This window comes from Odocoileus virginianus, chromosome 5 (assembly GCF_023699985.2).
Source record: "Odocoileus virginianus isolate 20LAN1187 ecotype Illinois chromosome 5, Ovbor_1.2, whole genome shotgun sequence".
Classification (NCBI taxonomy): Eukaryota; Metazoa; Chordata; class Mammalia; order Artiodactyla; family Cervidae; genus Odocoileus; species Odocoileus virginianus.
Genome location: NC_069678.1, coordinates 57,101,272 through 57,116,312, shown reverse-complemented (window position 1 = coordinate 57,116,312; position 15,041 = coordinate 57,101,272). Strand labels below are relative to the sequence as shown.

General features: G+C 35.0%; 1 protein-coding gene across 6 annotated transcripts in view; it reads left to right on the top strand.

Moving 5' to 3' along the window:
* LRRC7 (leucine rich repeat containing 7) overlaps window positions 1–15,041 on the top strand; it is a 608,651-nt gene that overhangs the window by 289,833 nt on the left and 303,777 nt on the right. For all 6 annotated transcript variants that reach the window (XM_070467940.1, XM_070467941.1, XM_070467944.1 and 3 more), the window contains exon 5: window positions 2,162–2,240. In XM_070467940.1, the coding sequence (XP_070324041.1) occupies window positions 2,162–2,240 (79 nt within the window). The remainder of the gene's footprint in view (window positions 1–2,161; window positions 2,241–15,041) is intronic.

Here is a 15,041-nt window from a genome sequence, read left to right as displayed (position 1 = left end):
AACTTGCAGATGTTCAAGCTAGTTTTAGAAAAGGCAGAAGAACCAGAGATCAAACTGCCAACATCCGTTGGATCATCAAAAAAGCAAGAGAGTTCCAGAAAAACATCTACTTCTGCTTTATTGAATCTGCCAAAGCCTTTGACTGTGTGGATCACAACAAACTCTGGAAAATTCTGAAAGAGATGGGAATACCAGACCACCTTACCTGCCTCTTGATAAACCTATATGCAGGTCAGGAAGCAACAGTTAGAACTGGATATGGAACAACAGACTGGTTCCAAATAGGGAAAGGAGTATGTCAAGGCTGTATATTGTAACCCTGCTTATTTAACTTATATGCAGAGTACATCATGAGAAACGCTGGGCTGGATGAAGCACAAGCTGGACTCAAGATTGCTGGAAGAAATATTGATAACCTCAGATATGCAGATGACACCACCCTTATGGCAGGAAGTGAAGAAAAATTAAAGAACCTCTTGATGAAAGTGAAAGAGGAGAGTGAAAAAGTTGGCTTAAAACTCAACATTCAAAAAACTAAGATCATGGCATCTGGTCCCATCATTTCATGGCAAATAGATGGGGAAACAGTGGCAGACTTTATATTTGGGGGCTCCAAAATCACTGCATATGGTGACTGCAGCCATGAAATTAAAAGATGCTTGCTTCTTGGAAGAAAAATTATGACCAACCTAGATAGCATATTAAAAAGCAGAGACATTACTTTGCCATCAAGGGTCTGTTTAGTCAAAGCTATAGTTTTTCCAGTAATTATGTATGAATCTGAAAGTTGGACTATAAAGAGAGCTGAGTGCCAAAGAATTGATGCTTTTGAACTGTGGTGTTGGAAAAGACTCTTGACAGTCCCTTGGACTGCAAGGAGATCCAACCAGTCAATCCTGAAGGAAATCAGTCCTGAATATTCATTGGAAGGACTGATGCTGAAGCTGAAACTCCAAATACTTTGACCACCTGATATGAAGAACTGACTGATTTGAAAAGACTCTGATGCTGGGAAAGATGAAAAGCAGGAGGAAAGGGGGATGACAGAGGATGACATAGTTGGATGGCATCACCAACTCAATGGACATGAGTTTGAGTAAACTTCAGGAGCTGGTGATGGACAGGGAGGCTTGGTGTGCTGCAGTCCATAGGGTTGCAGTCGGACACGACTGAGCAACTGACCTGAACTTATACACATCCACCTGTGTACTCAGTCATCTCTAGATTACTTATAATACTGAATGAGATATAAAGGCTATGTAAATAGTTGCCAGTGTGTAGCAAATTTGAGTTTTGCTTTATGGCGATTTCTGAGGTTTTATTAAAAAAATAATATTTCCTACCTGCTTTTTGTTAATCCATCAATGTGGAACTCACAGTTATGGAGGCCAACTATTTGTTTAACTCATTTTTGTCAACTGATTGTAACATCTACTGCATCTTTTATTCCTCTGACTATCACATTTATGGATTATGTTGTGGCTTACTGATTTTAAGAAAAATTCGTGTTTTTCTGTCACAAAGCCAACAGCACAGCTGTGACAGCAGATGAGCAGTTCTCCAAGGGCAATCAGCCAGCTGGCTACCTCAGAGACTCCAGAGAGGATCCCAGGAAGGGCTGCTCACCTAGTCACCCTCTCAGGCAGATGCAGGGCTGCACTGTCTGCCAGCTAGGAAGAGTTGCATAAAATGTGTTAGGGCTTCTTAATAGTTTGGTGATATCTATTGATTTATGATTTTTCCTTGGGTGTCTTTCCATTGTGCATGTTCAGTCTTCCCAATCTTATGAAATGAGGGAGCAAGTAAAGATTTTATTTTGTTTTCTTATATCTGCTGGTTTCCCCTTCCTTTGCTAGTTTCGATGATAACTGGATAAGCCCAACTGTTTTTTTTTTTCTTTAGATTAGTAAATAGCCAAGATCCATCTTATACTAAATTTTTCTTAGTTTTTGTCTAATTTCCAATTACTACTTCATGAAATATAACTTAGCATTCACATTTTATTTTTAAAAGTATATGTGTACTAGATGACTCTAATGTATTATTAAGTTTTTATTCTTACTTTATGATTATCAATATGGTGTTTTTACTATGTATTTATTTATTCTTAATATTAAACTATAGTTTAGTATATTTTCATGTACTCTTTTTCTAATTTTAGGTGTACAAGAATTTCCAGAAAACATAAAGTGCTGTAAGTGTTTAACAATTATTGAAGCCAGTGTCAATCCCATTTCTAAGTGAGTATGAGTCATCACATTTTATTTATCTTTGTGTTTCCAGGGGTAAAAGAATAAAGATAAAAGAAGCTCATATAATAAATGAATTTTAAATGCTGTGTTTAAAATTCAATTTAATAGAATATTGGTAAAGGAATAATTGAATCACAATAGTTCAACAAAAGATGATTAAAGCATTGCTGCGTAAGAATGAAGGCCTAATTGACACAAGAAGGCATTACTTTACAGCAAACTATACCATTTTTTGTGGATCTCAGGTGACATTCCATGGAAAAGCACCAAAACTAAGAAAACAGTTATTAGTTGTGGTCACGCTGACAAATTAGCATCAAGGTTCTGATGAAAGTTCAAAAAAGTACAAGATTAAGGTGCATGAAATTAGTTGATAATGTGGTTCAAGGAAAATGAATTAAGTATGATCAGAAAAAGGGACTATTTAGTACCAGTGATTACATGAAGAGGGAAAAATATAATTATATGAGAATAGCCAAATGGAAGATATGGATGGTAAAGATGCTGTGAACAGAAGTAGGGTATTTGTGTGTTACGATCTGTTAGTAGAGCAATGCCATGGGAAAGTGAAATTCAGCATGTGACCATGTTTCAAATTACAATTATGTCATAGTGATAGAGTGTACTGTGGAATAAAATAGGTCAAGAAACTCCGACATGAAAGGCTTTGATGAGTCATGAACCTGAATATTAAAGTTATTTAACCATGAAAGTGAATGTAAAGTCTAGAAAGTCTATTGAAAGGTGTAGTAATATTTGGAAGTGGTTGAATTTATTTGGTGGTGTTGGGATAAAGGTAATGAGTTGCAAAGTAAGACTGGTATTTTAATTATACAAAAACTGACAGAAGGATTTGAGAAAATTCCTTCAGTCCTTTGTCCACATAGAGAAAGGGAGACGGGGAGAAACTAAAGTTCAATTAATCAATCTAGTGTTACCAGAAGAAGACAAAAGTGTATCAAAAGGCATTTAATGGGAAATTTTTCTCCAATAGTGTTGAGGAGAGGTAGTAGTGGGGATGGTTTCTCTATAGATCATAAAAAGAGAATGTGAGTGAAGCTAGAAATGAAATAGAATGTAAAAAGATAAGTTTAGATGAGGCTCTTTACAGTGGATAGTTTGTGAAATAATTTGAGGCCTTTAGTAGAAAGTGTGGAGCATTAAGGAACAAACTATGATAGAAAGATACAAATTTTCTACCTCAAATGTAAAATATGATGGAGAAAACAATGAGAAAATTATTCCTCAAAAAACTTAGACCAAAGTGCAGCTTTCTCATAAAAGAAATAAATATTGCTGACTTATCACAATAAGACTATAAATATGTCCTTGACTTAAGTCATAATCCAGGGCAGATGATGAATTGTTTTGATTTCTAGTTCTTTAATTCTAAGAGCTCATTGTATTTAGGAATCATCATCAGGTCTTTGGGAGTAGAAGTCAGATAATAAATTACAAAAGCTTAGAATCTATAGTTTCATTGGCTGTCTCTGAATTCCTTTCATATATTTAACTTTTGAAAAGAAAATGAATATAACCAATTTCATCATAAAATGTCTAACACTAAAAGCAATTTTGAGAATTCATTTAAAAAATTACTCAAAAGAAAAGTCAATTTAGGGAAAAAAAAATTACTCAAAAGAAAAATCAAATTCCCATGGTTTTGCCTTTCCCAAAATATCATATAAATAGTGCCATACTTTGTATATTTTTACTTAACACAGTGATTTTAAGGTTTATTCCTGCCATTTCAAGAATTGCACTACATTCCCATTTATTTCTAGGTAGAATTCTTTTGTATGAATATAGCACAAGTTGTTTATATATTCCTCAGTGGATAGATATTTAAGTTGTCTCTAGTTGGGAGCTATTATGAATAAAGTAGCAATAAACATTTCTGTACTGGTGTTTGTGTAAGCATTTGTTTTCACCCTACTAAGTGAACACATAGGAGTAGTCTTCTGCATAGTGAGGTATGTATGTGTATCATCTTATAAGAAATTTGCAAACTGTTTTTAAAATAGCAATTTCATTGTGCATTCCCATCAGCAGTCTATTAGGTTTTCCATTATTCCTTATTATTATCAGAATTTGATACTATCAGTTGTTTAATTTTTTTTTCTATTTTAACCATTCTAGTAGATACAGTATCTCTTTGTTTTAACTCACTGAAGTTTCAATTTACAAAATCAAATTAGCATCTTTCCTTGTATTTCTTTAAAATATTATTGCTTCCTTGATAAAAGTTCAGATTTTTTTTCATATTTATTGAGTTCTCTTTAATATTGAATTATAGAAATTCTTTATAAATTCTGGGTAAAAATCAGATACTTTTAGTCAGAATTTAATTTGATTTTAAAACTGCAAATAGTTGTTGTTATGACTTATCTTTGCACTTCCTGAACAGTGACTTTCAAAGATCAAAAGATTTTCATTTTGGTGAGGCCCTGTTTATAATTTTTTATTATTTATTCTTCTTGTCCCTATCTAGGAGACCTTTAATATTGATAAATCATAGTTATAAAGATTTTCCCCTAAGGTTTCCTTTGGAACTTTTGTAGTTTTGATTTTACAGTTAGTTCTGTAATCCATTTAAAGTTGCTTTTTGTTTATATGTATGGTGTGTGTGTGTGTTATGCTTCTCTTTTTTCTTTATTTATTGCATTTTATTTGTTCCAGTGCCATTTGTTGAAAATTTTATCCTTTTTTGTAAATAAAATTATCTGAGTATCTGTTTTGTAAGTCAGTTGATCATATGTGTTTGGATACATTCCTGGATTCTCTATTTTTATGTTAGTCTATATGCCTCTCCTAATACCAATTTTATACTATCTCAATTACTGTAGCTTTGCAATAATTCACACAGTCAGGTAGTATGAGTCCTTTAACCTTCTTCTTTATCAAATTATTTGGGCTCTTCTATTCCCTTTGCTTTTCCATATATTTTTTTAATCAGCTTGCCAGTTTCTACAAAAATATGAAAACCTTATGGAATTTTGATAATGGTTGTATTGAATCTGTAGATAAATTTGGGCAGAATTGGCATGGCAAAAATACTGAGTATTCCTTTCACTAAACATAATGCATATCTATTTTACTCCAAGTATTTCATGTTTGGAGGCAGTTATAAATGATTTATCTATCACAAAAATACAATTGATTGTTGTATGTTGACCTTAAATCCTGCAGCTTTAATAGATTCATTTAATGATACTAATAAATATTTTGTAGATTTGTGAGAGAAAGCATGCAATTTTCTAGTAGATCATCATGTCACCTGGGAATAGAGACAGTTTTATTTCATTCTTCCCAACCTATAATTCATTAATTTATTTATTTAGCCTTATTGTCCTGGCTAGGACCTCCTGTATAATGTTGAACAGAAGAGGTGAAAACAGTCACCATTGTCTTGTTCTCAATCTTAAGGAGAAAGCATTCAGACTTTCACCATTATGTATGATAGTTACTTATTTTTTTTAATACAGTCCCTTTATCAGGCTGAGGAAATTTTAAATAACCTATTTCTTACTTCCTTTTAAGCTCTTACCAACAGGCCTCTCAAAACTTATATTCCTACTCTCAAACTTTTCAAGAAAATCTAAGCTTTCTCTATAATGCTCTTCAAGGGTTGTGCAGTCTCTGACCACTTCCTGACTCCAAAGCCAGTCCACATTTTTTAGAAATTTATTACAGCAGAATCCCAATTTCAGATACCAAAATGAGTGTTAGTTTTATAATTCTATACAAGAAATCACCACACACTTAGTGGTTTAAAACAATAAATATTTGCTATCTTTTAGTTTATGTAAGTCAGGAATCTAGGCATGCTATAGCTGGGTTCCCTTTTTGAGATTTTTACCAGGCTACTATCAAGGCAACAGTCAAGCTGTGGTCTCATCTGGAGGCCCAGCTGGAAAAAAATCCATTTTCAACCTCATTCAGCTTATTGGCAGAATTCATTTCCTTGCTGTCATAAACCTGTGAGCCCCAGCATTTTTCTGGCTGACAGCTAGAGGCCATTCTTGAATCTAAATGCTGGTGTAATCCCCAGTCAGGTGACCCTCTCCAGATGTAGTTCACAACACAGCATCTTGTTTCTTCAGGGCCAACAGATGAGTAGAATGAGCATTCTAGTAAGATAGAGGTGTATAACATACTATAGTTTACAGAATGACATCATATTTGTCACAGTCCATTAATAAGAAGCAAATCACAAGTCCTACCAGTACTCAAGAGGAGAAGATTTTGCAAGGCATAAACTTCTAGGGCTCCAAAATCACTGCAGATTGTGACTACAGCCATGAAATTAAAGACACTTGCTCCTTGGAAGGAAAGTTATGACCAACCTAGACAGCACATTAAAAAGTAGAGACATTACTTTGCCAACAGAAGTCCATATAGTCAAACCTATAGTTTTTCCAGTAGTCATGTATGGATGTGAGAATTGGAACATAAAGAAGGCTGAGTGCTGAAGAATTGATGCATTTGAACTGTGTTGTTGGAGAAGACTCTTGAGAGTTCCTTGGACTGCAAGGAGATAAAACCAGTCAATCCTAAAAGGAATCAATCCTGAATATTCCTTTAAGGGACTGATGCTGAGGCTGAAACTCCAATACTTTGGCAACCTGATGCAAAGAGCTGAATCACTGGAAAAGACCCTTATGCTGGGAAAGATTGAAGGAGAAGGGGATGACAGAAGACGAGATGGTTGGATGGCATCACCAACTCAATGGACACTAGTTTGAACAAGTTCCAGGAGATGCTGAAGGCCAGGGAATTCTGGTGTGCTCCAGTCAATGGGGTCGCAAAGAGTGTGACACAAATGAGAGCCTGAACAACAACAAAACTTAAAGGGGATTCCCAGGTGGCACTAGCGGTAAAGAATCTGCCTGCCAATGCAAGAGACACAGGAGATATGGGTTTGATCCCACATCTGGCTCAGGTCCCACTTCTGGGTGATTGCTCACCCACAGCCAGACATCCTGGAATGTGAAGTCAAGTTCGCTTTAGGAAGCATCACTATGAACAAAGCTAGTGGAGATGATGGAATTCTAGCTGAGCTATTTAAAAGCCTAAAAGATGATGCTGTCAAAGTGCTGCACTCAATATGCCAGCAAATTTGGAAACCTCAACAGTGGCTGCAGGACTGGAAGAGGTCACTTTTCATTCCAATCCCAAAGAAAGGCAGTACCAAAGAATGCTCAAACTACCACACAACTGCACTCATCTCACACGCTAGTAAAATAATGCTCAAATTCTCTAAGCCAGGCTCCAACAGAACGTGAACCATGAACTTGCAAGTGTTCGAGCTGGTTTTAGAAAAGACAGAGGAACCAGAGATCAAATTGCCAACATCCGCTGGATCATCAAAAAAGCAAGAGAGTTCCAAAAAAACATCTACTTCTGCTTTGTTGACTCTGCCAAAGCCTTTGATTGTGTGGACCACAACAAACTGTGGAAAATTCTGAAAGAGATGGGAATACCAGACCACCTGACCTGTCTCTTGAGAAATCTGTATGCAGGTCAAGAAGCAACAGTTAGAAATGGACATGGAACAACAGACTGGTTCCAAAATGGGAGAGGAGTATGTCAAGGCTATATATTGTCACCCTGCTTATTTAACTTCTATGCAGAGTACATCATGAAAAATGCTGGTCTGGATGAAGCACAAACTGGAATCAAGATTGCCTGGAGAAATATCAACAACCTCAGATATGCAAATGACACCACCCTTATGGCAGAAAAAGAAGAAGTATTAAAGAGCCTCTTGATGAAAGTGAAAGAGGAGAGTTGAAAAAGTTGACTTAAAACTTAACATTCAACTAAGATTGTGGCATCCTATCCCATCACTTCATGACAAATAGATGGGGAAACAATAGAAACTGTGAGAGACTTTATTTTGGGGGGGTCTCCAAAATCATTGCAGTTGGTGACTGTGGCCATGAAATTAAAAGATGCTTACTCTTTGGAAGGAAAGCTATGGCCAAGCTAGACAGCATATTAAAAAGCACACATTAATTTGCCAAGAAAGTCCCATCTAGTCAAAGCTATGGTTTTTTCAGTAGTCATGTATGGATGTGAGATTTGGACTATAAAGAAAGCTGAGCACCAAAGAATTGATGCTTTTGAACTGTGGTGTTGGAGAAGACTCTTGAGAGTCCCTTGGACTGCAAGGAGATCAAACCAGTCAATTGTAAAGGAAATCAATCCTGAATATTCATTGGAAGGACTGATGCTGAAGCTGAAACTCCAATACTTTGCCCACCTGATGGGATGATCTGACTCATTGGAAAAGACCCTTATGCTGGGAAAGATTGAAGGCAGGAGGAGAAGGGGATGACAGAAGATGAGATTTTTGGATGGCATCACCGACTCGATGGGCATGAGTTTGAGTAAGCTCCGAGAGTTGGTGATGGACAGGGAAGTCCAGCGTGCTGCAGTCCATGGGGTCGCAAAGAGTTGGATATGACTGAGTGACTGACCTGAACTGAACTGGATCGGGAAGATCTCCAGGAGTAGGAAATGGTATCACACTCAAGTATTCTTGCCAGAAAAATTCCAGGGACAGGGAAACCCAGCGGGCTACTGTCCATAGGGCTGCAGAGAGTCCCACACAACTAGCAACAAAGCAGCAGCAGCAGCAAACTGCTAGAGAGATCTTGGGAGCCACCTTAGAATATAGCCGATCTTTGATATCTGTTTTGCTCAGAGTTTTTGTTGTCAATAGATATTAAGTTTTGTCAAAGTTTTTGTCTTGTTTTTTTAATATTATATATTGCCACAATGATATAAATAAATTTACCTGAAAAAAAAATAAATTTACCTGGTCATGAAATATTATGCATTTTATAAATGAATGCCTCTGATTTGATAGTATCTTTTAAGGATTTTCCCATCTATATTCATGAGGTATATTAGCCTGAAATTTTTTTCTTATAATTTCCTTCTCTGGTGTTGGTATCAAGATAAAACTGGCCTCATTAAAATAGTTGGGAAATGTCGTCTTCTATTTCTTGTAAGAAATTGTATAGTATTGAAATTATTTCTTCCCTAAATATTGATAAAATTTGCAAGTGGAGCATTCAAGCCTGAGCTTTTCTTTATGGGAAAGTTTTAATTACAAATTTCATTTCCATAATACGTATAGTGTTATTCAAATTATCTACTTTTCCTTGAATCATTTCTGGTAGTTTTTGTTTTTAGGAATATGTATATTTCATGTTTTCAAACTTATTGGCATCTTATTTTCCATAATATTATTTTATTAGCCCTATAATTCTGTAAGTTCTCTAGTGATGCTCTCTGTTTTGTGCCTTTTTTCTTTTTTATTTAATCAGTTATACTAGAGATTTATTAAGTTGCTCTATTAAAAATAGATTTGGGTTTCATTTTTCTTTCCTGATTTCTGTTTGTTTTCTTAGATACAAGAAATCTACAAAGTAGTTAAGTCATGAAAACCCTAGAATATGAAAGTTACAGTTTTAAGTGTTATATTACTAGGTTTAATTTTAGATGTGAACTTTATAGTATAGTCTAAATGCCTTAACCGAGTCAGTGGTGAAAATTATTACAGTAAAATTGAGAATAACAGCTTCTCATTTAAAAAGTTAAGACCATCATTTATTGAGAACCTAGTGTATCTCAGGCTTTTAGATACATTATTTCATTTTTATCTTCACAGAAAATGTGAAGTAGAAAAATATTATCTACATTCCTTTTTACATATGGAAATGCACAAAGATAGTACAAATTGCTGGGTTCCTTTTATTTTATTTCACAAATTATGGGGGAACAGTTTGATTTTGGTTTAAATTGAAAGATACACTTTGAAAAAAATTGAACGTTCTTAATGCTCAACAATAAGAAAATTGCTAATAAATTATGGTACATCTTCCACATGGATATTGAGATGTGGCAAGATTAATAATAGTTCCCTCTAAACTCTCAAAAATGTCCCAGTTTGACTGATAGATTATAGTCACTCTGATTTACAGCAAAATTGAAAGATATTTACAAAGTAGAGGGAGAAATCATGATACAAGTTTGCAGTGATGTTAAAATAGTTCATTGGAAATTAGATAAAAAATAAATGCATTAAATGAAAATAATAGTTTAAATTGTTTCTGATAATGTTATGTTAATTTATAACTTTAAGGTTACAAATTAAAATGTTTAGATGCAAAATACCTTCCCAATTAGAGCAGAAGATTTTACTTTGGCTTCTTAATCACAACTTATAGCTCCTAAAGTTTTAATTTGGTTTGATGTTCTAATGGAGGTCAAATGCCTGTATTATGTTTTCATTAAACTTCTAAAGTAAACACATTTAGAGAAGAAAAATGTTGAAACAAGGATGTCTGCAGCCAATCTTAATTTGTCTATTCCAACAATAAATTTAGCACTAATAAAAGTATTTAAATTAGTATTCTAGCTAATATTGAAAAATTAGAATAAAAACAAAAAAAACCAAAGTAATACAATCACTCCTATTTAGTGAATCTTTAATATGGAGCAGATAATCATTTAACTCTTTGGAGCAACTCTGAAAGAGGAATTTAGTTTGATCATTTTACAATTAAAAAAGGAAACTGAGTCTTACAAAGATTAAGTAATTTGTAAAAGTCACAGAGATGAATAACTGAAAGAACTGTGGTTAGACTTAGATCTTCCAACATCAATGTCCACGTGCTCAAGCACTAAATATTTTGGGTGTCTGATTCTAGTATCATTTATTTATTGTAATTTGAATATGCTACTTTTAATTTAAGCCATTAATAAAATGAAAATGTTTCCTTAGAGAGAGAATTATCTATCAGTATATATATTTTTGAAATGCTTTGGACTTTAAAATAAATCTGTCAACTATGAAAAACCAGCAGTTACTCTAGTAACATGAAAGTATTTCATTAGAGTTCACTTTCTTAGTGTAAACTGTTGGATTTCATTGAATATCTTGGAGGAGGATAAAGACAGCCCATGATTTTCATCTTCTTTAAGTTTAACACTAGCTTGCTAAAGAATATCTTCTTCCTCACGGGTTCTTGTGTGTTCCTCCAGAATTGGTGATATTGACAAATGAGACCATTAAAACTACAAACCATCCCATAAAGTCAATAATAAATAAAGTTGAATTTTTTTTAGCAGATCTACTGACTATATATTTTTCAAATAATATGTTTTCAAAGTACAATACTAGGTCATTGAGGAGATTTAGAAAATTCCTTCTCCTCAAAGAATGTGTAATTTATTTCAGGAATAAAGAATTCTTAACACTTGTATAAACATAATTGTCATAGCATTTTGCTAAATCTATGAATATAATGCTGTGGAGAAGGTGAGGAATAAGGCATTAATTTTGAATCTCAGTGCAGAGTGACCATTCAACAAATTCTTGTGTAACTAAATTGAAATTTTAAAATATACATGCTATTAAACAAAACATACTGTATAAATATACCCCTTAATTCTGCAGTTTTTAAAAAAGAAAAATTTGATATAAAATGTCAGCACATCTCTGTCTATAAGCAGACTAAAAAAACTATCTTACATTGCATTCTGGTTTTTTCATATAACTTAGTTTTGGCACTCCAGTCTTGCAGTTGGAATCTGCCCAATGTAGTCAATTCTCAAATCCTTAGAGAAGTGTTCTATGTAACAGCCAGATTTTCCTGCATCATAAATTTTCTCAGAGAAGCAACATAAAGAAATATATTTTTCATCAAAAGAAGTAGTATAAAGTAATATCATTTAGTGCATACATGGGTAAAATAATAGACTAAGGTAAGCTGGGTAGTTCAAGCTATCCTTATAATTAAAAAATTAGTATTTTTAGGAATTTTATTTACTAATAGTTATGATGTTTGAACCACAGCACGCCAAGCCTCCCTGTCTATCACCAACTCCTGGAGTCCACCCAAACACATGTCCATAGAGTCGGTGATGCCTTCCAATCATCTCATCCTCTGTTGTCCCCTTCCTCTCCCATCCTCAATCTTTTCCAGCATCAGGGCCTTTTCAAATGACTCAGCTCTTCGCATCAAGTGGCCAAAGTATTGGCATTTCAGCTTCAACATCAGTCCTTCCGATAAATACCCAGGACTGATTTCCTTTAGGATGGAATGGTTAGATCTCCTTGCAGTCCAAGGGACTGTCAAGAGTCTTCTCCAACACCACAGTTCAAAAGCATCAATTCTTCAGCGCTCAGCTTTCTTTATAGTCCGACTCTCACATCCATACTGGAAAAACCATAGCCTTGACTAGGTGTGCCTTTGTTGGCAAAGTAATGTCTCTGCTTTTTAATATGCTATCTAGATTGGTCATAACTTTCCTTCCAAGGAGTAAGTGTCTTTTAATTTCATGGCTTCAGTCACCATCTGCAGTGATTTTGGAGCCCAGAAAAATAAAGTCAGTCACTGTTTTCACTCTTTCCCCATCTATTTGCCATGAAGTGATGGGACCAGACACCATGATCTTAGTTTTCTGAATGTTGAGCTTTAAGCCAACTTTTTCACTCTCCTCTTTCACTTTCATCAAGAGGCTCTTTAGTTCTTCACTTTCTTCCATAAAGGTGGTGTCATCTGCATATCTGAGGTTATTGATATTTCTCCTGGCAATCTTGATTCCAGCTTGTGCTTCTTCCAGCCCAGCGTTTCTCATGATGTACTCTGCATATAAGTTAAATAAGCAGGGTGACAATATATAGCCTTGTCGTACTCCTTTTCCTATTTGGAACCAGTCTGTTGTTCCATGTCCAGTTCCAACTGTAGCTTCCTGACCTGCATACAGGTTTCTCAAGAGGCAGGTCAGGTGGTCTGGTATTCCCATCTCTTTCAGAATTTTCCACAGTTTATTGTGATCCACACAGTCAAAGGCTTTGGCACAGTCAATAAAGCAGAAATAGATGTTTTTTTGGAACTCTCTTGCTTTTTTGATGATCCAGCGGATGTTGGCAATTTGATCTCTGGTTCCTCTGTCTTTTCTAAAACCAGCTTGAACATCTGAAGTTCACGGTTCACGTATTGCTGAAGCCTGGTTTTTAGAATTTTAAGCATTACTTTACTAGCGTATGAGATGAATGCAATTGTGTGGTAGTTTGAGCATTCTTTGGTACTGCCTTTCTTTGGGATTGGAATGAAAAGTGACCTTTTCCAGTCCTGTGATCACAGCTGAGTTTTCCAAATTTGCTGGCATATTGAGTGCAGCACTTTCACAGCATCATCTTTTAGGATTTGATATAGCTCAACTGGAATTCCATCACCTCCACTAGCTTTGTTCATAGTGATGCTTCCTAAGGCCCACTTGACTTCACATTCCAGGATGTCTGGCTCTAGGTGAGTGATCACATCATCGTGATTATCTGTGTCACAAAGATCTTTTTTGTACAGTTCTTCTGTGTATTCTTGCCACCTCTTCTTAATATCTTCTGCTTTTGTTAGGTCCATACCATTTTTGTCCTTTATTGAGCCCATCTTTGCCTGAAATGTTTCCTTGGTATCTTAATTTTCCTGAAGAGATCTCTCATCTTTCCCATTCTATTGTTTTCCTCTATTTCTTTGCATTGATCGCTGAGGAAGGCTTTCTTATCTCTCCTTGCTATTCTTTGGAACTCTGCATTCAAATGGGTATATCTTTCCTTTTCTCCTTTGCTTTTCACTTCTCTTCATTTCACAGCTATTTGTAAGGCCTCCTCAGACAGCCATTTTGCTTTTTTGCATTTCTTTTTCTTGGGGGATGGTCTTAATTCCTGTCTCCTGTACAATATCACAAACTTCCGTCCATAGTCATCAGGTACTCTATCAGATCTAGTCCCTTAAATCTATTTCTCACTTCCATTGTATAATCATAAGGGATTTGATTTAGGTCATACCTAAATGATCTAGTGGTTTTCTCCACTTTCTTCAACTTCAGTCTGAATTTGGCAATGAGTTCATGATCTTAGCCATAGTCAGCTCCCACTCTTGCTGACTGTATAGAGCTTCTCCATCTATGGCTGCAAAGAATATAATAAATCTGGTTTCGGTGTTGACCATCTGTGATGTCCATGTGTAGAGTCTTTTCTTGTGTTGTTGGAAGAGGGTGTTTTCTATGGACACAACTGAGCAACTGAACTGAACTGAACTGAATGATGTTAACACAACATTTTAGATCAAAGGTTTTAGCATTCTTCTCATTTTATACTTATTAATCTTCTTTTTTTCAGAAATCATAAATGATTTCTTTTCTTGAATGATTATAGGAACCAAAAGAACATCAAAGTAAAATAGTAGTTAAATTGAATTGTAATCTGTTGAATATCTGTGCCATTTTCATGAAGACTATTATACTACCAGGATATGAGTTCTAAAGTAGTTAAGGAAGAAAATCATAGAGAAAATAAATATCTCCAGTATATTCTTTTTTTACTTTTATAAGATAAAGTGTATGCCTATGAGTCAAGCATCAAATATCCTCTAAAGCCTGTCCCCTACTGATACTCTCAAATATTAACTACTAATACTCTTATTCATAAATATTCTCTCTAGAACCTGTGTTCTCTTTGTAACCCATCTCAGGTGAATTTTTACCTCTTCACTGTAGCTCTCACTTTCCCCAGCTCCTTTTTCCCTCTTTTCTGCTTTTATGAATCCTACCTCCCTTTGGAAGCATATTTATGGAAGCATCCTCTAAGAAGTCATATACAAACAATCCAGCTCCAAAATACAAAGTGAAGCAGGATGTTTGTAGCAAAAATAATCCATGTAAGATCAGTGTCATAATAGCATATAAACAATTCCTACTGAATTGCTATAA